At 51.0% G+C, this 23,465-nt stretch overlaps 1 protein-coding gene across 18 annotated transcripts in view; it reads right to left on the reverse strand.

Moving 5' to 3' along the window:
• PAX6 (paired box 6) overlaps positions 1-23,465 on the reverse strand; it is a 29,147-nt gene that overhangs the window by 2,596 nt on the left and 3,086 nt on the right. The window contains exons 1-12 of one of the 18 annotated variants that reach the window (XM_080642791.1): positions 23,032-23,214; positions 19,611-19,802; positions 15,648-15,724; positions 15,230-15,290; positions 11,633-11,763; positions 10,783-10,824; positions 10,473-10,688; positions 9,610-9,775; positions 3,726-3,884; positions 3,154-3,236; positions 2,800-2,950; positions 2,584-2,699 (exon numbers count right to left, since the gene is read on the reverse strand). In XM_080642791.1, the coding sequence (XP_080498917.1) occupies positions 2,584-2,699; positions 2,800-2,950; positions 3,154-3,236; positions 3,726-3,884; positions 9,610-9,775; positions 10,473-10,688; positions 10,783-10,824; positions 11,633-11,763; positions 15,230-15,239 (1,074 nt within the window). In that variant the 5' untranslated portion in view covers positions 15,240-15,290; positions 15,648-15,724; positions 19,611-19,802; positions 23,032-23,214. Of the gene's footprint in view, positions 1-2,583; positions 2,700-2,799; positions 2,951-3,153; positions 3,237-3,725; positions 3,885-9,609; positions 9,776-10,472; positions 10,689-10,774; positions 10,825-11,632; positions 11,764-12,072; positions 12,381-12,436; positions 12,906-15,229; positions 15,291-15,647; positions 15,725-19,610; positions 20,513-23,031; positions 23,215-23,465 lie in introns of those variants that run through there. The other 17 variants (XM_080642780.1, XM_080642792.1, XM_080642790.1 and 14 more) reach the window with 17 other exon arrangements.

Consider the following 23,465-nt stretch of genomic DNA (forward strand, 5'->3'; position numbering starts at 1 on the left):
TCCAATCTATTTGAGAACCCAGTGACCCCCAAATCCCATATCTCAAGCTGTGAGGCAGAGAGCAGTGGGAGGAGCTCTCTACAAAATTGGGTTTGCGGACTTTGGGAGCCTTTCATGGCTGGACTCATGGGATTAAAGATTCTTTGAAGAGACAGATCAGTAATGATCTCATATTAAAGTGGTTAGAAGTGTCAGTAAATACCTTGTCCCATCCTGAGAATCAGCTGAAACTTCCTTATAGACCCACAAACCCAGCCTGGGTTTTGTCCTTAAAATTGTGTTGCTACCCTCTAAGTGTGTACAGTGGTGATATAGAAGAGTTAGGAGAACCCTTTCTCCTAACTAAATGAGAAATACACAGAACTGGGGCAAAACTCATGAACTCTCACGGACAGACAACTTAGGATGAATTAATAGAAGCATGATGTCAGAAACAAGGGAGAAGATGATAGTACTACTGTGCTCTGCGAACTATAGAAATGTTTAACATTGCAACGTCCACAGTCTCAGAGAGCATGACACAGTAAAGATGATTCAAAGGACACCCAATCTTTTTGTAAAATGGTGGAAGATTTTGGTCAACATGATGAAGTGATGGACAGACAGACTAGCTCCCCACATACACCAGCAACCCCTGCTCCCGCTCCAAAATTCAAAGAGTAATTTTCTCTGAACAGAATCACCAATATTTTTATTTTCTTTAGGCTTTATGAATGCATGTATATTTTGGGTTGTATAGGTTGTGTAATTTTTTTAAAGTCAGTGAAATCAATTGGCCCATGCCAGTTTATATGTGGAAACAACCCTAATAGAATAGCAGCATCTGTTTGTTTCTATTGCTTTCCCTTGTACACATTTGCTTATCTTCACAGAAACCTAGATGTTGCTACAATTTACAAAACTGAACAAGCTACTCAGTGGCCTTACTAAAGTCAGAGGATGATGGCTAACAGCAGTTTCAAAGAGGCAAGCAGGCCTTGAGGGCCCTGCCAGAATTTCAGCTTGCATTTGTTTCTAATTCCCAAAATCACTTCCTCCAGGCAATCAGACTTCTGGAAAATTCCAAGGCAGTTGTAGTAACACCAACTAATGGGCTGTTAATCCTTTAATTTACAATAATTGCACTATGGCCAATAATATCCAGGTGCAATAAAAATAAACATGGAAATAATTCTTCTGAAGTTGCTTATCTAGCTGCTCCTGTATTGGTCTGAAGACTGTGAAACACTTATTTTGCTGTTATTTGGATTAGAAACCCAGCAAAAGATATTCAGTGGAGAATAAACACTCTGTAACCACAGAACTGGTTCCAGAAGGGGCTCCTGCTGGCCAATCCCACACCATTGGCATCTGTAATTGTTGCACAGGCAGGAGTCCTAGGAAAGTCACTGCAGAGGGCCCACCAGAAGACCAGTTTTTCCCCCCATCCAGAATCCAGTCAGCTGCAAAGTTCTAGTACATCCCACCTGCACTGTATAACTTCCATCATAAAGGCTTAACCTGGTTCAGGGTCCATGTGTAGGGGCTGATAAATATTTGGGACAGAATTGAGAGTAGGTAGGGTCAGGTTGTTATACCAAGTAAATAGCATCAACCCAAGCAGCTCAGAGTCCCACAAACTCATCACATAATTATCGGCAAAGACACATTAAATTTCTAGCCAATACCTTCTATGTCTTTTCTTTATTGTAAGATGTACAAAGAAAAGTAGCTGTTTCTCTATATTAAGCATATACCACTATGCAAATATGAATCCCATTTCTGACCCATTTTATCTTCCTCACTAGTTTATCACATATAATGTCCAAAATGCATACACAGATTATATATCCTATATAATAAAACCCTAATATGCAAATCAACTGGACAGCGGAACGACTGGTTGCTATGACATGCACTGACCACCAGGGGGCAGATGCTCAATTCAGGAGCTGTCCCCTGGTGGTCAGTGAGCTCCCACAGGGAGTGTGCTGCTCAGCCAGAAGCCGGGCTCATGGCTGGTGAGCACAGCAGCAGTGGCGGGATCCTCCCCCACCTCCGCGGTAGGCAGACATCCTCCAATGTGGGGAGCAGGCCTAAGCTGGCAGTCGGACATCCCCCAAGGGGTCCTGAACTGCGAGAGAGCACAGGCTGGGCCGAGGGACCCTCCCCACCCCAGTACACGAATGTCATGCACTGGGCCTCTAGTCTATTATACGAACACATTAATATAAGCCCCAATTTTATTTCCAACCCCTTACTAACTGATAATGTGCCAGCATTATTTCCATTTTCCAGGACAAGTTTCACTGACATCCAAAACATGCCTCCTTTCCACCCAACATTATCAAGCTAACATTCTCTGTGAGCAACAAGCAGATAAACTTGACCGAACGTCAGGTTTTTATATTTTTAAAGGGCATGAATCAATCAATCAATCAATCAACTAAAAGCTGGATTGACTGTTTTCATCTCAGACTAGACTGGGCAAGCCAATTACTGTAGTGAGAAAGGCTCCCAAGGGGGCGCACAAGGCCCATGAAGTCTGCAGGCCCTGACCCACTCCCCACCCCCGCTAAGCAGGCAGCTACAGGCCTCACTTACTTGCATAGGCAGGTTATTGGCCATGGTGAAGCTGGGCATGGGTGGCAGAGCGCTGTACGTGTTGGTGAGGGCTGTGTCTGTTCGGCCCAACATGGAGCCCGATGTGAAGGAGGAAACTGCAGGGAAAGAGACACAACCAACAATCCTGGTGAGAGTCGGAGCCCAGGGCAAGTGGGTTTAAACACATTCCTTAGTAGTATTAGCACTTCACATTACCAGGCGTGGTGGGTTGTGGGATTGGTTGGTAGACACTGGTGCTGAAACTACTGCTGATAGGAATATGACTAGGTGTGTTGCTGGCCTGTCTTCTCTGATTCCTCAGTTTTTCTTCTCTTCTCCATTTGGCCCTTCGATTAGAAAACCATACCTGAAATCAGACAGAACAGGTTAGCCCTGCACCCACCTCCGGCATTTCCGCTGCGCCCCTCCCCCCAACAGTGGCAAAGTATTCAGCACACTGAATCTGTTACTATTGACATAAGTGAATGAAGTTCATTAGAAGCGCCTTTGTCTTTAGAAAAGGCCAATGGTTTGAATAACAAAGCATGAAACCACAGGATAACTGGGTACCTGTATTCTTGCTTCAGGTAGATCTATTTTGGCCGCTAGTCTTTCTCTGGCAAACACATCTGGATAATGGGTCCTCTCAAACTCTGAAAGAGTAAGTTTTCTTTGTTGTGCCAGAACTACACATAACATGTCAACCACATCCTGAATCCAACTGGTTCCCACTTCCAACCAATTCCTTTTAAAATGCTACTACTGCTGGAGGAACTATCCCACCAGAACCAAGTTAAATTCTCTTCGGAATGACATTCATTCAAGGACTCTTCTGTGGCCTGAATTAGCCAAATCATCGTTTTTGTTTTTTGTTTTTTTTTTAGTATGAGAAGTCAGACTTTTAGTCTTTGAATTACTGGTACATGAAAAGAAGAAAGAAAACACACACACACACACACACACACACACACACACACACACTGAAAAGATGCCCAGAAAAAAAATAAATAAATAAAAAGAGACAAAAAGAAAAATCTTTTCAGTCCTCTATGCAAAGGGCCCTGGCTAAATTTAGCTTTTTGTACTGAAGATGTGGCATTTACTTTGATTTACTGCTTCTCTACTTTGAAAAACTCCATCACCTTTCTCCAGGGCCTCAATTTGCTCTTGGGTAAAGGATGTTCTATTTCTTTGTAGCTTCCGCTTCAGCTGAAGTCGCATTTGGGCTTCATCTGAATCTTCTCCATTGGAACTGATGGAGTTAGTATTCTCTCCCCCTCCTTCCTGTTGCTGGCAGCCATCTGGAACAAAAAGAATAGGACAGTATGAGAATTTTAGAATAACTTGGGGCCTCCAAAGAGGGTCTGGTTTAGCCAGAAACTCCAAGAGCTGTATATTCAGACAGTCTTATGAAAACATTCCCAAGGGATGTTTCTTTTTAATAAAAGGCATTTTGGACATACATTACCTGACTTTTTTTTCCTCCTTTCTGTTTTTATCAAGATGAGCATGACCATACAATATACTTAAAGGGTAACAGTTCTTCGAACGACAAAATAAGTGCTAATGTTTCCGATTAAAATGATCTTTCGTAACTAAACTTGACTCCCCAAATGCCTCACCCAGTTAGTTACCTTTCCCTACAGAATCTATTTACCTATGGCTGTGTTGAGAAAATAGAAGAGTGATGTTCAAGATTTCAGCTGATCTATAATCAGTAATTCCTATCTAATCAATTAGATGTTGATAGGTTTGTAGAAAATGCTATTAAGAAACCAAACCAAGCTTGTAATCTTTTTAAAAAAATATTTATCTAGTTTTTATTTTAATTCTGCACAGTCAATTTCATTTTAAAGGTTGTGAATTTAGAAATACTCGCATTGTTCTGCAGTTTTATTCAACTATTGTATGAGTGCGCTTTGCCTTGACACCTATTACGAGCACAGCTGTAATTATATCATCACCAAGAACAGGCTATAATTGCTGAAAATCGAATTTTATATTTAGATAAAAGGACTGTCCATTCTTTGTAATGTGTTGCACCAGAGAAAAGTAAGATTTCTTTTAAATTTTTAACGTGTAATTTAAAAAAAGAAATAGTAGAGAGTTCACTAACTAGCTAAGTATTCTAGGCTGCAGCTGAATCCTTGGCACATCATTTAAGTGGTACATTTTTAATTAGGGCATTTCCACCACTTTTAATGTAATTTCTATCATTAAACAGGGGAAAGTTTTATTGTTTTCCCTTGTTGCTTGGAGGGCAAGATGTGCACTTGAGCTAGCTGTCTCTTGTCTTGCGCCTTGCCCAGAAGGCCACAGCCTGTCTGAAGGGAAGCACTCAGCCCTGACTGTGCCTGCAAGCTGGGTCCTGGGTCTTGGGTCCTGAGGCCCCCAAGGGATACCAACAGGGGCTGACCTAGAAACTTGGCCAGTAGGGGGGAGGGGCCTCTAGGGGGCCTTGGTGGGAATCGACTTGGCCAGGAATATCATTTATAATCAGGAGACAATAGGCATCGCCTTCAAAGAGTTCAGGGAATTGTGACAGGATCTAGTGGGATCTTTTCAGGAACTTTGAAATGTTTTAAAACCCCAACTTTCTCCCCCATTTAAACAGGCAGATTCATCGGCACTGGCCACCATATGGGCCCTTGGAGATCTATTGAGATGACCACCAACACTTGAATAGCGAGGGGCTGCTTTTCAGCGCCGCACAATGCCCCGCAAGTAAGGGAAACTATTAAACTCCTGGGGCAGGAGCGCTGGCAAACTTTCGTGGGCAGAATTTTGAGGCCACAATGAGCGCGGACAACAAAAGGATTCTCTTGAGGCGTGCAGCGGGCCACATTGTGTTACAAGAAGCCCAGTCAACAGACTTTTCAGTGAAGTGTGTTAACCCCTCTGCTCCGCTATCATTAATCACTGTCCGGAGAGCGGGCGCCTCAATGCTATTTAGGGGCTTGGCTGGGAGGGGGGGTGGTGGAAGGTGGATGGGGGGCCAGCGCATGGAGTGGGGGAGGCAGGGAGGGTGGATGAGGACTAGAGGGCGTGGTGGGGGGGGGGGGAGCCGACAATCAGGGATGATAGAGACCAGGGTTGGGGGATAGGGGTGAAAGCCGGGAGGGAAGATGGGGCCCGATTGGTGGGGGACAGGGAAGAGGGGAGGCAGATGGAGGAAGAAAGGTGTAAGAAAGACAGAAAAGAGTGCCGAGAGGAAAAAGAGATAAGAAGGTGGAAGGAGATAGGAGAGAAAGAGGAAAGGGAAGATAAGGGGGAAAGACAATATTAGCCATAGGCCGAGGCACTACTTAGGGTGGTCTTGTGCTGTCTCAGGAAGGCGGGAGTGGGGAGGGCTCCTTAGCGCAGGGGAGACATGCCCACGCCAGCACGCCTTCACTAATTTACTGCCCCAGGTTTCTGAGGGACTTAGCAAAGTGTTTTGTTTTGTTTTTTTGTTTATGTTTTCAGGGAAAGAAATGAAGAGCCGCCCTTACTTGGGGGTTCAGTGAATGAGGAGGACTTTAGCAATAGTCCTTTTGGGCCCACTGGACAGGCTCCTAGGGGATTGCTTTAGGGAAACACAAACAAAAACTGATCATCGGACGTTGAGGGCCCTGAGGAGACCACAATCCCATCTCGCAGGGGTGATCAGTCATGCCTTCCAGGAGGCCCCATCCCAGTCCTTTTTCTGGCACATTCGATCTTGCCAATTAAACAAAGCTGCCTGGTCTCTCTCAGAAGACCCTCACTGATAGCATTCTCTGTTCTCCTTGGCTTCTCTGACATCTTCCTAATTTTAAAACATGGACATTTGCCCACGCTTTCCTTCTCCTTCCTCTTCCCTTCCCCCTCCCCACACACTCACACAATCTCACACAAACGCAGGCACACAACTGACTTGAGAACTGACATTTAAGGAGAGGAAAGTCAACGGAGATGAGGGTAGCTGGATTTTAAACTTCTTTGGGGGAGAGTGGAATTAGAAGCGGGTCAGGAGAAACCCGTGGCTGTAGCATCCTTCCGTGACTCCTCCCCTGAAAGCATTTTATTATTATTATTATTATTATTATTATTATTATTATTATTACTTTCATAGTAGCAACTGTTCTAGCCAGGCGGTGACAGAGCGATCACTCTTAGATTGCTCCCTCCCTCCCTTTTTCTTTAGTGGATTTACCTTCCTCTCTGAAAGCTTTTCACAAAATAAAACTAGAAGTTGGATCTCAAATTCCCCATATGATAAACCTAAGTGGCAAACAATTAAGATATCTTCTTTAAAAGGCGCCCCCTCCGAGCGCAGGGAAGGCGCCTTCAATGGGCTGGGCGCCGTCCACCTTCCAGCCTAATCCGTGAGAAGGCCAGTGAAAGCGCCTCCCATTATCCCAGCCCCAGGACCATCTGACGCTGGGGACAGGATTTGTTTTCTGGAAGGAGGAGAGAGGTGGGGGGAAGGACGCTGTGAAATAAAATCATTCCTTAGTTTCTTAGTGTCTTAATCAGTGAGGCGGAAAACAAGCAAGAAAAGATAGCAACCCGGTTGCGGCACCTTTTCAGCTCGGGAGCCCGGATCAAAACATTGTAGCATCTGTTGAAAAAGAGACTGACTAAATCCTATAGAGGGCCTGGGTATTGGGGGGTGGGGTGGGGGTTAGGGGAGGAGATAAGAAAAAGTGTCTCGTGATCCCTAAAACCCAAATCGCTGGAGAATTGGGCCGGATAGAGTTGTCTCTTGTCAGCCCACGTCGTCACGATTTTATCCACTGCCGCGTGGCGTTGATCAGATGGAAACCATATTTGTCTCCCTCTGAGACTTAACCTCGCCTTATGCTTTCGGAGGAAGGGACTCTTTAAAAGCCCCAAAAACGGTTTCCTGGCCCAGGGAAGGGGGCCAGTGCGGGAGGGGATCCTTGTGAATGCCAAGAAGTCTGAAGACCCCCCGGGCGTCAGCCCAAGCTCTCCACCAGCGCCCCGCGGCCCCCACGCGTGGGATTCCCACGCTCGGTGTGCGAGACGCGTGCTCCCCACGCAGCCGGAGCTGCGGTCCGCGCCCGGATCCGGGCCACAGGAGTGGGTTTTGTGCGGGAGCAGAAGGGGGACTGGCAGTTGGTTCGCGGAATTCTCTAGCAACTCAACGGCTGAAAGTTCCAAGTTCCTGAAGGAGCGCCACCTCCCGCCCCAACCACCACCGCCAGGGCCCGTGGTTAGGCAATCGCTTCCCGCCCTCGCCCTCCCCGAGGCAAAAAGCTGCCCTAAGCAGCGCCGCCTCTGCGGGAAGCGGTGGGGCTAGCAAAGCTGCAGCCCTCGGCTTCCGTCTGGGCTCCAGGAAGCAGGAGGGGGTGTCCATGCTGCAGGCCCCAAGCTACCGGAGCCCTAGAGCCGAGGGGCCAGCGCGGAGGCTTGGGGGTCAGCTTCTGGGGCCCAGCCGGCTGCAGGCCTGGGACTGCTGGGAAGCTGGTGGGCAGGCGCTGTGGAGCGTGAAGTGCGCTTTCACTTGAATGTGTCCACTGTGTGCACGTGGGACTCCTAGTTTAAAGGTCAAGTGAGGGTGTGGTGGTCCCCACTTAACCGTGTCAGTCCCTCGTCCTCAGCAGCGGCCGGAGTGGGCCTGGGCCTGCAGCCGCGGGGGAGGCCAATCCTCAGGTGTGCCTGCGGAGCTCCGGGAGGTGCGGGTTGGGGCGATCCGGGGATCCGGCGGGCGGGTCGCCCAGCTCAGCGCATCGGGGAGCTCTGGCCGGCCGAGCGCCGCGCTGGGAAACCCGGACGAGCGCTTTGCTCCCTATCTTCCCAGTGTCCGTCCTATATTGTTTTCTGCTCTTAAAACTGACATGTCTAATTGGCAATTGGTGCCGAATCGTGTCCAGAGGTCTCTTGTGGAACATTTCTACAGCTGTCTCCTTCCACTAGACGCTTATTCATGTCGCCTTAATGAGAAACAAAACGTTCTCTAATGAGCAATTACAGAGCGACAGGATTGTTCCCATAACAAATTCTTGGGAGTGACAGAAGCATCCTTTGTACCAGTTATTTCGCATACTGTTACCGATTTTCCCTTCTCCAGTCCCGCTCCGTGGAGGCGCGGGGCACCCAGAGCCGCCTTTGGAGCGCACGGTGGTGCGGGCAGTCGCGTCAGCCTCCTACGCCGCCCCCACTAAGCAGAAGCCCCCAGGCTTCGTCGTGCTCCGGGGAGTGAGACGCCACGTCCCATTATCTCGCATATTATCTCCTTGTCACCAGGACAACAAATACCGATTAATCTTCCCAGTAAACTGTTTCCTATTCTTAACCAAGTTACCTCTGTGTGTGGAGGGAAGGAGAGAGACAACGGGCCCCACCCCACCCCTATCTGCTCCTCTTCCTTCATCCCTTCTCACACATGCTGAAATGATCCAGATCCCATCTCTTCTCCCAGACCTGGGCACCCTAAGTCTGGCTCACACTATTGTCACTCCACCCTTCTAAGCAGCCGCCACCCACAGAGGGTGAGAACTGGGGGCCCGGAAGGTTGGAGAGAGTGTGGGGGTGTTTTAGTTGGGAGACCACCACTTCCAATGCCCCATTCTCCACTCGACCATGCATCTCTCTGCTCACCCTCTCTCATTTGAACCCTACTCATAGTCACATAATCTGTCAATTATGGCAGAAAGCAAAATGATACAATTATGTTTACCTCACAGCCTGTCAGTGTTAACCTGTCTCGCTTCTACAGCAAAGGGACTTTCTGTGCATTTGAATGGCAACTTTGAATAGGGTACCACGAAGCTAGCTCTTACACACACACACATACTCCTGCCCATAACACACATGTACACACCAGCCGCATTCATATTACTCCTGACATAGCCTTCTATTCCCAGGCCAACCAGCGAGTTCAATAAACACCACCTACATACAGTGCAAGCAATGTGTCCCAAGCCTTTGAAGAGTCACCGGACTGCTTCCTCTAAGCACAGAAGCCCGAAGAGGGAAAGGTTGGGGAGAAGACTATGGGCTGCATATACAGAGAGTTTAGATGGCTGCTTGAGTTTTTACCTTGGGTAGGTTGCCCTGGCACTGAAGTCCCTGGATACCAACCCGGGCGGGTGCCCCAGCTTCCGGTCTGCCCATTCAACATCCTTAGTTTATCATACATGCCGTCTGCGCCCATCTGTTGCTTTTCGCTAGCCAGGTTGCGAAGAACTCTGTTTATTGATGACACCTGCAAATCAAACCAAAATCAAACCAAATGGTAGTGTCTCCTAAAAACAAGGCCACTCTGTCTTAAATCCCCATCTCAACACACCCACCCCCTTAAAGAGCAACTCTTAACACATCTAAAAAAAAACTCCCAACCATCATGCGACAGTGTAGGCTGATTTGCAAGGACATGATGGACAGAATGACAGCCATCACTTTGGGCATGGAAACTGAGTTGGGTCAGAACTGGTGGATGAGGGGGTCTCTGGTGACTGATCACATAGCTGCCTCACTTGGTTAAAAGATTTCCAAAAATTCTTAGACTTATTTAGAGCTTTGTGGCACTTTGTTTTATATTAGCGCAGAAACGGGTGTTTGACGCCTGAAGGAATGTTCAGGCAGGCGGGTTTGGAGGAAGTTAGAATCTGGTTTTCATTTTCATTTTCCTTCTTGATTCAAGTGCCTCCGCCCTCTACTATGCAGCATGCAAATGAGGTGACCAACTTCCCACACTTGACTCCCATTTTCCAGAAAGTCAAGAAAAGGTCAGGATGCTCCTCTCAACAGCCCCAGGTACAGAGAGCAGGGAGGTAGAGCAGAGAGGAGATAAGAGACAGACACTGGTGGGGAGGAGAGCAGAAGGAGGTGAAGAAAGATATGGTAAAGAGGAGAGAGAATGGAGCTTAGGGCAGGGAGGGGCGTGTTCTCAGTGAACTTACACTTGGTATATTATCGTTGGTACAGACCCCCTCCGACAGTAATCTGTCTCGGATTTCCCAAGCAAAGATGGACGGACACTCCCGCTTATACTGGGCTATTTTGCTTACAACTTCTGGAGTCGCTACTCTCGGTTTACTACCACCGATTGCCCTGGGTCTGATGGAGCCAGTCTCGTAATACCTGCCCAGAATTTTACTCACACATCCATTGGACACCTGCATAGGGGAAGTGGACAGAAAACCACATTATTAATGATTTCAAGACAAAAATAAAATTGTTTAAGTATGCATTAAACAATGACAAGCTTACGTTTTGATTGTCCAGCACTTGGACTTTTGCATCTGCATGGGTCTATAACACAAAAATATACCTTCAATGGTACGAGAACTTACTGTAGAGAGCTTTTTTTCTTAAAATTACATTTGTAGCCCTGAAAACTACAAATATGATGATACTTTTAAACAGTTTGAACTAAAAAAAACTAATTTAAATAAAAAAACTGTTTTCTTAAACACTGCCAGAAGATGCATCAAAACGAAGTCAGATTTGTGTGTGTGTGCTGGCCATGTTGAAAGTGGTGTTATGTTTTAATGAGCAAAGGGGGGAAAGTAAACTGAATTTAAACTTATATTTCCTTTAAAAATATACCCAATTGAGTACATGAGAGCTATGGAGGGCGGTAAATAGCACTTGTCTTTTTAAATAAATATATATATTCTTCCTTAGTTTATCATATGCACACCAATATCTCAAAATCTGAGGTAAGCATGGGATGAGAGAGAAGGAAATGAAATTATGCCGGTTTTGTAAAACTCAGCTTATTCTAGCACATAAACTATAGTACATTTAAAAACATAAATGTTTTTTACCAAGTGAAAAGAGAAAGTTTTTTTTCTTTTAATTCACACACTCTTATTTTTATTTTTTTTATTTTTTTAGCAGATGAGTTATGTGACTGACCCAGGTTGAAAGAGATAGGGAAGGATGGTGGAAGGAGAGGGGAAAGCGGGCGGGGAAGACAGGGGGGTGGCGTGAGGACTGGGGTGGGTGGGGGAGGGAGGGGGTCCATAATTAGCAGCGTTTACAGTAAGAAATGAAGAGAGGGCCTTGAAAGTGGAGGGCCGCAGGGGCGGCGAGTGGGGCACGCCAGGAGGATCACCTGCAGAATTCGGGAAATGTCGCACGGCCGGGCCCCGCTGTGCGCTAGCTCTACGATCTTCTGCCGGGTGGAGTCTGGCAGTGGCCGCCCGTTGACAAAGACACCACCGAGCTGATTCACTCCGCTGTGACCTAAGGAAAGGCAGAGGAGAAGAGAGGAAAAGAGGGGAGAGGAGAGGAGAAGAGAGAGGAGAGGAGGAAGAGGAGAAGGAGGAGGAGGAGGAGGAGGGGGAGAAAACAACCAAATGCATCCTCAGCTCCCTGCCAACTCCTGCCAACCTTGGTGATCAGGTCCCTGCAATCGATCAAAAATGACAACAGGACCATGCAGCCATGCAGGGCATCAGGCAGTCCAGCCCCAACCACAGCCATACTCTTGCCCACCGGACTGCAGAAGCACCGGACAGGCAGACACCTGCCAAGGAGCAAGAACACACTCACCTCACTATGGCACCACCTCAGCCGTGTCCCCAGACCACTGTCCCTCTTCAACACCCCAACCAGCCTCTGAACCCACAAGATGCAAACCATCAGCTCTAAAAATATCTTCCCAAAGATCCCTTCTGAGTGTCTGGCAAACCCGTGGTTCCACAGAACCCACAGGGAACCTCCAAGCTCTCCGCATTGTTGGGACTGTAAGAGCAAATCCCACAGCCTTCCACCGAGGCTTGAGTCCAGAAATGTTTGCTGTCACACTCCAAACTCTGGCGAAGGCACCCGGGTTAAAAAAAAAAAAAAAATACGTATATGGAGAAGAGAAGGGGAAGGAGTAGAGAAGAACCGGAACAGCAGATCTGGGGCTAACCTGGGTTTCAGCGCCTGTACCGCAGGCATGAGGGTCAGAGCCCCAGATCTGCTCCAACCACGAAGTAGTCCGGCTGCGGCAGCGGAGCCAGAGCTGGGCGTCTGCTCACAGCGGCCACAGCTCGGTTTACTTCCACTGCTGTGCTCAGCTCTCCCCACAGCCAAGGACCGATATTAGCAAAAATCAAAAAGCGAAAGGAAAAGGAAGAGACCACACCAAAGTGCCCCCCCCCCCCATCCTCCTTTATCTTGTTATCTCACAGCCTCCTCACCCATTGTCTAATCTTAGAGAACAGGGGTAGGAAGTTAGCACTTCTCTGTAGCCCTCTCCCTAGAAACCACAGGCACACAAATAAAGCCAGTGGACAATTTCCACTTCCGTACAAATCTCCAACCTGCAGCCCCGACTCTGGAGAGCAGCCCTTCCAGGAGATGTGGCTCCCTGCTCAGCTCTCCTCTCCTCTCCTCTCTTCTCCTTGGAGTCTCTGATAAATTGACTCCAGGAGCCTGAGCTTCTTAGCAATAAATAAGCTCCAAATATAGAAGAGGGGGGAAAATATGATGAGCCTCTCTGACATTTGTCTTTAAAATAAAACTAGCTGCACGTCAAGTTTGAGCTTAATTTCTGGAAATAGGCGGAAGTCGCTCCGGATCATGCATGGAAGGCTAATTGAAAAGATCAGTCGGGGCGCTTGTGGCAGCCTTGTCACTTTGTGACAGTGCTCCGCTCCGGGAAATTGCATCGTCACGACAAACGGGACCATGATAAAACGACCCTTTCCGTCCCTATTTGTAGATCACTCAGACGAGATTGAACTGCACTCGTTTCCCCTTCGAGGGGAGCCGCGTGTTCAGGGTAGCAAAGGCTTGGGGCGGAGGAGGGCCCTCACCGAGAGGGGGGCCGGAGCCTAAGCTCAATGAGAAGTGACAGGCGTTTGGGGGATCTGCGCTCTGTCTGGACGCAGCATGAGTGGGGACGTCTCGGGGACATCACTTTTCCAACAGAGCAAGGCCTAGTTCGCGCTTCCGGTCTCTCCCAAGTATCCTTCCTTTGCTTGGCAGGACCCATCTACCCTCCAACTACAGGGCTTCCCCTTCGGACAAAGGAAGCCTTCCCAGAAAGAGAAATGCTGTCCTCGAGAGAGACCAAGAAAGACTTTCCAAACTTCGTGCACAGCCTGGGCGATTCCCAACCTCTGAATGCCAAGGCATATGAGGTCGCCTAATCCAAGACCTTCCTCCTCCCCCTCCCCCCATTTCAAAAAATATATAATAATAATAATAATAATAATAATAATAATGTCCCCGACACCTCCGCAGGGACCTAAGGCTGGTGCTCGCCCAGGAGACGCCAGGGCCAGGTCGCCTCTGCCAGCATCGAAATGGCAGCGAGGAAGCGCGGCTAAGTTCCCCTTCAGAGGTTAAGCCTCAATCATTGTGTCCCTTCCCTAGGGACGGCGGGCGCTCTTGCCCAGTAGCGATGATTACGCGCCTAGAATTCGACCACGAAGCATCTAATAGGAAAACATATGGTGTCAATTTGGATGCTCTGCGCCTTGCGCACACCCGGGAGCGAGCGGCACAAAGCCCTGCAGGCCTGCCCGCGACCCCGCGCCCCTCGGGGCCCGCCAGCCAGGCCGCAGCGGCAAGCGCTCAGCGCTGTGCGCCCCAGCCCGGCCGCCGAGAGCGCTGGGGAGACTGAGCTGCGGGCGGAGAACCCAGCTGCCCCGAGGGGTGAGCAGAAGCCTTCGCTTGGCCAAGAAGGGTGCCTCCTGGGCCAGCCCCGGGGCCTGCCAGGTTCTGCACAACTGAACCCCCTTTAAAGCTCGCCACCTTTGCGTCCTCTCCCGAGCTTCCGCCCACCAGCCGCGGAGGCACCGAGAGGCAGCTGGCGCTTCCAGGACAGAGGCATCTGGCTCTAGGGACTGGTCTTCAGTCCTACAGCTGAGCCCTTAACCCGAGTCCAGATTCCGCACCTCAACCGGACCTAGGCTTCAGTGGGCCTCCAGGCTCCCAGGTCCGGACTCCAGACTAGCCCTGCTACGTACCAACCCGCTTGGACTGAGCAGGAAGGTGGACTGGGCCCTGGGGGCCTGGGCAGAGGGAGCGTGGGAAACTCAAGAGCCGGGATCAGAGGCACTATGGGCCCGAAACAACCAGCACCCACACAGCTGCTGTAGGGCTTCACCAAATTCTTGGCTGGAGCCCGACTCTCTTCCCAGACCCAGGAGCCCAGTAACAGACCCATAGGTCGAGTTTACCACCTCCACCTCACCGCAGGCTTGGGTGTCTTGCCCTCTAGGCCCCAAGAGGGGCGGAGAGGGAAGGAGCTGCCCTGGGAGCGACTGGGGGAGGGGAGCCCCCACACCCCGCCCCGATAGAGGAGACCTCTGTCTTGGCTAAGCCCAAAGGGGCCTCCTTCTCCTCAAGCAACCAGGAGAAGCCTCCGCCCCTCTCTGCTCAGCCCAGCCCCTCTCTCTGGGGTCAGAGCCCGGGCAGGGGAGGGGAGGGAGGTGTGAGTTACAGGATTTGGGGGGATGGGGTTTCTCTACCTCAACTTCACAAACTGGAGTGGGCTGTTCTGAAGCGCCCAGCTCCTGTTTTTCCAGGAGCTAGAACAGCAGAGCAAAAGCCCTCCCCTCTCAGGTTGCCAGGCGCAGAGGGGGGCACAGTTGCCTTAGGTCCCTGGGGTTTTTCCTTGCTACCATGGTGGCCTGGTCAGAGCTGATGCCCTCCCCTGACCCACTGGTCCTTGAATCCCCAGCCCCACGGGAGAAAGACTAGAGGCACTTACTGTTCTGCATGCTGGCGCTGGCTGTGGGGCGCGGGATCCCACGGGGCTCGAATATGGGATTCTGTTAGCAAGAACATAGGCATTAATCCTGGGCGGGGTAGGCCTACCTCTGGATGGAGGATGACCTGGAGCCAGGACAGGAGTCTGCCCGAGTTCTTTAGGAAATAATCCACCCAATTGCTTAGAGCTATCTGAGGGTCATCCAGCTCTACCTTCCAGGCATGCAAAAATCTACAAATAAAATACTCCAGTATTCCCAATCTGTAGCTTCCAAATCCCTAAGTATTAAACCCTTTAATCAGAAGAAAGGATGACCCTATTTTGAATCTTTTCTTCCATCTGAACAACAATGAAGAAGCATTCTGAATCTTTAGGGTTTTGGATCCCAAAGCAGCTTTCAAGCCCCCGCAGAACTTGCCTGAGATCTGGGATGTCTGTCCACTCTTACAATAAAAGGCCTCACACATCTGCGCGCCCCTAGTTAAGGTCTTCCCCCTAAGGTAAAACAGAAGGAGAGAAAGGTGTGTCAAGTCGTGACTCAAAAGCAAAGGCCGTGGGTTCTCTGAGCCACACTCCCAGAAAACAAAACAAAACAAAAATACTCATCTAGGGCTCAAACTGCCATAAAACCCTAAATCTCAAAGCTGCACCCACGTCCTCAGCAGCCTCTCCCGCAGAAGTCTCCATCTTTTAGAAGTGACTGCTCTGGCCTGGCTTGGGAGAACTGAAGAATCTGACAAGTCAGGCCCCATTTGCAAAAATATCTAGAGCCAGGGAAAGGAAAGGGAAAGAACAAGAGAAACAGTGGGCTAGGGGGTAGAGGCTGAGGAGCATACACGAAGTTTAGAGGTGAAGGGAAGAGGACCTCAGAACTTCAGAGTACCTGAGCGTGCAGGCTGGGGCTAGTCAGGAGGGCTGCAGAGCCATACTCCCCTTGAGGAATTTTACCACCCCAGCCGCCTAAGGCCCCCAGAACCCAACTCTCTGGTTACCACTTTATCCTTTACTCTCCCCTTCAAAGCTTCCCAGTCAGGCACTTACTCCACCCATCTCCCAGCCTTTCTTGGACTTTGAATGTGGTAAGCCCAACTTTTTCCCCCCAAACCTCACTTATTGTGGTTAACTTTTCTTTTGGTGTTTAGATCGTCCCCCCTTTTACTGTACTGTGACACACGCTGTCTACCTCGCCTCACTGCTTTAAAAAGTAGGAACAGGAGGGGGTGAGCGTGGTCGACAAAGCCTACAGACAGTGAACAATGGCTTCTATTCTCCAGCTCTCCCCAAACCCAAAGAGCAAAACGGACTCTCCCTAACCAGCAACACAGCTTCCAACTACACGTACCAACAACCCACTAACTCACAAAGGGAACAGAGGGGCACTTCTTGCATTGTAAATCCTGACCTAGTGCTTGTCTCTCCAAGATTCATTCTCCACCACCCTTCCCTACCTACCCCTAAGAAGGTTTGGGGGGAGGGGAGAGAAAATAGAAAAGTAATTTCTTGTTATAAATATCTGGAAGTAATTGTGTTACTGGTGTGAGTTGTTAGGGGGCTGTAAAAAGATACAACGGCACCGTAGGGTGCTCAATTGGGAAGAGAGAATTACAATAAAGAGTCCATTCAAAATAAAGGTTTGGGCAAAAAAAAGAAGTAAAATAATTAAATAGTCACAGCATCATTTCTCCCTGTTAAAAAAAAAAAACGACTAAAATACTCTTTCTTTTTCCTCTTTTGCCTATTGTGATTATTAATTTTGCCTACCTGCAAGCAAGGAATTCCAAGAAGCACATTTTTTCCCCTCCAAAGCCATTCATGGTCTAATTTATTACCTAGCTGGGAGGCAGCTTAAATGCATAAAAAATAAACTTAAGAAGAACATTTCTTCCTGGCTTCCAAATTTGGCCTGGTAAATATTGGAGATGGCAGAGGGCTATCTAGTTATGCCTAGCTGCACTGGCTCTCAAGGCCTCCCGCCTCTCAGTCCCCTTGACCACGGACATGCCCCCACCAGGCAAAAACCCCAACTTGGATCAGAATGTGTGTGTGCCCCCCCCCCACACACACACCCTCAAAGTGGGACTCTGAAAAGGCAAAGTGGTAGCAGGCCGGAGAGGAGTAGCAGAATACTCCTGAAGGCGTAAAACTTCTTAACTCCTCTCTGTACCACTCTGTACTCAACCGCCAGTGAATGCCCCCATCCCAGCAGGTACATTCTTGATGCTATTTTTAAAGAATTCAGTAGCTGATTACAGAGAGGCCTAACCGATTAATTTCGAAGCATCTGGGAAAGCATTTCAAATTCCGGTTCTACTCCATCCCCACCCCCTCTCGGCTAAGAATCTATCTAATTGCTTAAGTAATCGCTAAAGTGCAAAAGCAATCCGAGAGGCAGGGCACACCGACACCCGGAAGCAAACACGCCGCCAGGAGAGCTGAGAACCCCCAGCCTCAGCCAGAGCCCCCCTCCCTCCAAGCTCAGCCGTGGGCTCCCTAAAGCCCTAGACAGGTCAGAGACTCGCACCAGGAATCAAGGAGTTTCCAGACATTTGGAAGTCGCCAAAGCCTTGGTCCACTAGGCCACTGGGCCACTGTCTCCCTGACACAAGCCTCAGCTTTCAAATACTGATGTTTTAAATGACTTAATTCTCAAAATCCAACCCCAAACTCCTTAGCTGGGGTGAAGAGGAGAGTTCACTTTTGTCCCTCCCGGCCCCCGGCCAAAAAGTAATTAGCAATTAAAATGACAAAGTTTTACTCTCTAGGGCCAAATAAGATAACAACTAATCAAATTGCCTTCAGTCGTTTGCAAAGGTCACTGGCTATAAAAAAATGTAATGTCAATGGCAACAACTATTATTTCTCCTCGGTAAACTCACCAAGCTTTTAAGCTCTTTGCTTTTTATTTCATTTTCTGCTCCCGCCCCTCCTCGACCTTCCCAAGTTCGAGTTAAACATCCAAAATGGCTTAAGGAGCTGTGTAGAGTATGAGAGAAAAAGATCCCACGTTCACGTTGTTTTTAAACTTTGTAGAAATCACTCAAGACTGAAGGGCCCGGTTTTAGCACTCAAAAAAAAAAAAAATACAAGAGAGACACAGAGAGAGAGAAAGCATTTCCACTTGAAATTCAACTCCATTTCCCCCCAATTACACTTGCTAAAATTCGGGCCTATTATGGAACACAGAGACGGAGAAAATCTGCACAAGGAAAGAGGCAACAACTTTATGAACTTTGAAAAGACACTTTCCTCCTGGGGTCTTAGAATCAATCGAAAAGCTCTCAAATTACTCCGACTAATTGGCTGGGAGAGGATGTGATCAGACGAAGGGGAAAGCCAGTGTTTTCACATTGATTTTTGTAAAGCCTCATAAAGAAAAAAATCAGGGAATTTAGATGTTTTTTTAAAAAAGCAATCCAATCCACTTTTCCACCTCGAAACTTGTTGAAATGGCAACACCGAGCGCAGCATTGTCAGAGGAAGACAAGGAAAAATACCCACCGAGCGCTGGGGGCTGGAGGACAAGGAAGACCCCAGCTTTCGCAGGGCGAGGGCGAAGGTTGGGGGACGCGTGGGGAGTAGAGAGTTTTCAAGTTCCGAGCTCTGTGCTCAAGTTGAGAGCGAGAGCCTGAGTGCCTGAAGGAAGCTGACGACCCTGGGATCGGCTCAGAGCTCCCTCGGAGCGCGCGTTCGACCGCTTTGGCCTGGTGGCTTCCTTCCCGGCTCCCGCACACATTCCCTTTCTCTCTGCATCCAGTGTGCCGTTGCCTTGCCGATTGACTCTGCTCCAGCGGACGGCGGGCGCGGTGCCCCTCGGCGCTTGAGTGCCAGCGGACTTGTGTCCCCGGGCCGAACGCGGCACAAAGGCGGAGGGCGGGCGAGGAGGCGGCGGCGCGGCGAGCAGGCTTCCTTGGCGCTCCCTCGGTGCGCCCGCTCCCTGCGCGCTCCCTGGGCCCTCGGCTGGACAAAGCAGCCGGCAGCGTTTGGTCCCGGCAGCCGTTCCCGGGCCTGGAGCACCTCAGAGCCTCTTCCTCCTCTCCTGCGAGCCGGGAGCATTTGGAGTTGATGGGGCCGGGAGCCGCGGCTGCTGCTGCGCCTGGTTCTTCTGTGAGCTCAGCCCTCGCTGGTGCTGGCGCTGGGGGTGAGCCGGCCGCCGGCCCGGAGCCCAGCGCCGCTCCCGCTCGCCGGCCGTCGCCCTCCGACGCGGGCTTTTGCTGGAAGTACAAAGTTTGGGCTCCAGCGTGGAAACTTCTCCGGCCCAACTCTCCGGGCGTAGCAATGGGGGAGGGGACCGGCGAGACCGGAGGAAGGAAGGGGGGAGGAAGGGGGATACCTGCCTGAATATTGCAATAAAAATGAAGCGAGAAGAAAGAAGCGGACTCACCTTTATGAGGCATCCTCTCCCGTCAAAGCTCCTGTCAAGAGTTTTGTATGCTTGGGTTTTGGGGTTTTTGTGGCTGTTTTTGCTGCTTAAAGACCACAACGGTTTGAAATGACGGTGTTTTAAAGGAGTTGCTGGCGAGAGTTTTCTCCACGGATGCTGCTGGTTTGGTGTGTAAGAGCAATTCTCAGATCCCTGGGAAGAAGACAGAGATTGACAATAAAATGGGCTGTCAGCGGCTGGAGAGTGAGAGATAAAGAGTGTGGGTGAGGGAAGTGGCTGCAGCCAGCACACCTATGCTGATTGGTGATGGCTCAAGTGTGTTAATGTGTGTGTGCCGGCGCCCGGCCTCGCCTCCACCGCTCCTCACTGGCCCATTAGCGAAGCCTGACCTCTGTCATCATCCTCCAGCAAAACACTTCCTCCTGCGCCTGAACCAGAGCGGGAAATGAGGCCGAGCCACGGTTCGCTTTTCAAACCCACTAATCACTCCGCAACATGCAAATGCACCGCTCGCTCCCACACAAAATATTGCTTTATGCAAAGCAGCGCCGGGGCCTCGCGCCAGCCGATTGGATGCTCCCTCTCCCCGCCTGGTGCAATTGGTCCGTTTGTTTGAATATGAATACACTTGTTTTCGGCTCCGCCGGTGGGTCGTGGCTTCTCTCCCCGGCGCTGGGCCCCCCGCGTCCGGGCTCGGGAGCTGGTGCTCGCCGACATCGCTAGGCTCCGAGCGCCCTGGGAGTTAGCGTGGCCCGCCCTGTGGCTGCTAACTTGAGGGGTCGAGTGAAGGCCGCTGGGACGGGGGCTCGCGCCCCCGACCTCCCCAAACTGAGCTCGGAACTCCCAATTCGTGGGGAGCAAGTTCCCGCAGCTCTACGCAGCCCTTTCTTGCCATCTTCAGCGCAGCTTGGCCAGCCGCCCCGCCCCCGCCCGCCTTCGCTCCCGCCTCTACCAGGTCTTCGCCTGGGCACTGTGACACGGAGCACAGCAGTGGCCGCGCCCTTCCCCACCTGGCCGCTGGGAAGAAGAGAAAAGGGGTGTAAGCAGCAGTGGGTTTCGGCAGCAACACTCCAGTGATGGCCGAGGCGAAACCTAGGCAGAGAGGAGGCCGCCAGGCTGGCAACTCGGCGAGGCCGAGGCCGGGCCGCCTTCCCAGTCCAGGCCTCCCGAGCCTGCCCATCACCCCACCCTCGCTCCCCCGGCCCTTTCTTCTGTTCTTTCTCCTTTCGGAAGCCGCCGAGCGCAGCGGAGCGGAGTCACAGCCGGGCTGGAGAGGCCCGAGCAAACACGCCACTTACTTTGTGTACAGAGGGTTCTTGTGAAAAGCCCTGAAGAGTCCTCACCAAACACTCACCAACTTCTCCCACGTGCCATTTGTTGACTAAGTGCGGTTGCTTTTCCAGGCGCCCGAGAGGAGGGGACCCCAGGGGGAGATAAGAGGGGAGGAGGATGTCTGGGGCCTGAAGAGGAGGGAGATGACCAATGCTGGGAGAGACTGTGTGTGTGTGTGTGTGTGTGTGTGTGTGTGTGTGTGTGTGTGTGTGTGTGTGTGTGTCCTCGCCAGCGATGTCGGTGTGCGTTATCTGTATGTGGTGCAGGTGTGTCCGCACCACGATTCCTTCTCTTGGGTCTGCTCAGTCCACGGAGGCGGCTCCCCTTCAACTGTTGCCAGAAAACCCGGGGAGGAAAGTAAGTAAATGGCTTTTCTCTTCTGACCACACACCAGAAGTCCATTTGTTGAATGCTGGACAATTAGGACACACCTCAGTGCACTCCAAAGGCACCCCTTGGCGCCGCAGTTAAGGTGACAGGGGAGAGAGCGGCTGCCTAGTCTTGCGAAGTCCGGAGCTCTCTTGGAGCTTGCAGGCCCTAGCACTGGGAAAGGGGGAAGTTTAGGGATGGGGAACACACCCCAGGACCCGCCAAAGACTGGGGTTGGAAGATCAGAGGCAGGGAGGCAAGAACGAAGCCACCACCGGGTACACTTGACTCCTCCTGACTTATGAAAAGTGTTGAAAGTCAGAGCTCATCCATGAAGTCTGTACACTCTGAACTCGCCGCTAATGGCATGGTAGCCGCCCCTGGGAGCTGGGGCCATGAGGACGCTGCAGGCTGCCTTGGGCCGCTGGGCCTAGTGTGGGCCTCCCATTCTCGTCCCCAGCCGGGACCCAATAACCCCGCTACTGAGGAGCTTGGGCAGAGCTCGAGGAGAGCGGAGGCCTCCTCGGCCTCGGCCAGGGTTGGGGCAACCGCTCTTCCCATGGGCCAGGTACACTCGGCGCCAGGACAAACCCCAGGCCAGAAGCGAAGCAGGTGGCACGGGCGCTCGGGTCAGCGGTCTCCTGAGCGAGGTTTTGTAGGACCGAGACTTCTCCCCATCCCGGACGTGGGACAGCGGGCCCAGGTCTCAGACCAACGAGAGTCGGCGTGATTTTTCTCCCCCTTTTTACTTCTCAAACAAGCATTAAAGAAACTTGAATTCAAGCCCACTGGGCATAAGCAAGGGGGGAGGAGGAGGCCCAGAGGCTGTCCGAACTGGAGGCGAATATCATTTTTACAACCTCTCAATTAGGGACCGAGTGGATTAGCACCTTCTTAAGCTTTGCCTCCGAAAGAAGGGACCATAATCTTGTTGCTATTTCCCCCCTGGGCACTGTCTCTTTGAATTGCTCCTTCTCCCACCCCTCAACCCCCACCTCACCTCCGAGAAAAGTTTTAACAACAACAACAAAAAATGATAAGAGGCTAGGGGCCGGGAGTGAATGCCACTGACGTCATTGGGTGGGGGTGGGGGCTAGGGGGAGGACTCTTGGAAACCCCTCTGCACAAACAAGAAACAAAAAGGGACTTAGCTGCTTCCAGTGCGTCAATATTTGGGGGCGGGGAGGGGGGCGGGAGTCAGGCCCAAGGGAGGCAGAGTTTTCAAAGTTTGAGGGGTGGAGAGCGAGATTTCATGTTCTCCCTGGGCTAGTTTCAAATGGGGTGGGGGTGCTGTTCTGCCTCGTGGGGCGCCTCTCGCTCTCCGCCAAGTACACGTTCTGCGGGCGACGCGGCTGGCTGGGGGGCTGGGGCGGAGAAGCAGCCCGCCAGGGGCAGAGGTGAGAGCAAAACTGAGACAGCTCGCATGTCGCCATTTTAATTGCGGCTTCCTAGGCCCACTTGCTGCCCTCCAAGCAGGGGGATGGGGGTGGGGGGATCGCGCCTCGGGTTTCCGTCTCGCCTCTTCCCGCCTCTCTTCAAGTCTCCTCCCCTGCCCGCGGCGCCCGCAGTGGACAGCTCCCCGGCCTGTTCCCGCAGGGGCCGCGGGGGTCATCCCACCCGGTAGGGGAGGGCTGTTTGTGCCGAACTCGCCGCTCACCGGAGAGTGCCTGGAGCTTCGGGCCTGTATTCGTTCGTAAATGTGAGATCGGCAGTAACTCACCCCAGCGCTCCCAGGCATTCGCGGTTGCCCACTCCCCAGGTTTCCGGTCTGGAGGAGGCCTCTGGCTAAGCTAAGACGCGTCCAGATCTTGGGAGACGTGCTTTTGGCTCTGGGCTTGGGAAGCAAGAGTCTCCCACCCGGGGCTGGTGTTGCAACACCTCTGAACTGCCGCTTTCCACCTCCTAGCAGAGGCGCGGTGCTGGCGCGCTGGGGAGGGTGAAGACGAGCTTTTCTTTGAAGGAGGAAAGTCTCCGTGAACACCTGCACCACTTTGCAGAGACTCAAAAGGCTCTCTTTGCTGGCAAAACGGGGCCAAATGAGCACAAAGGGCAAAGGCGCCCACCCTTGCTGACCAGTTTCAGGTGCCTCCTTCACTCCAGGCCTTTCTCCCTCTTTTTTTTCCACCAATATGTGGGTTCCAGTTCACCCCTCAG

This window comes from Plecotus auritus (genome assembly GCF_963455305.1).
Source record: "Plecotus auritus genome assembly, chromosome: 9".
Lineage (NCBI taxonomy): Eukaryota > Metazoa > Chordata > Mammalia > Chiroptera > Vespertilionidae > Plecotus > Plecotus auritus.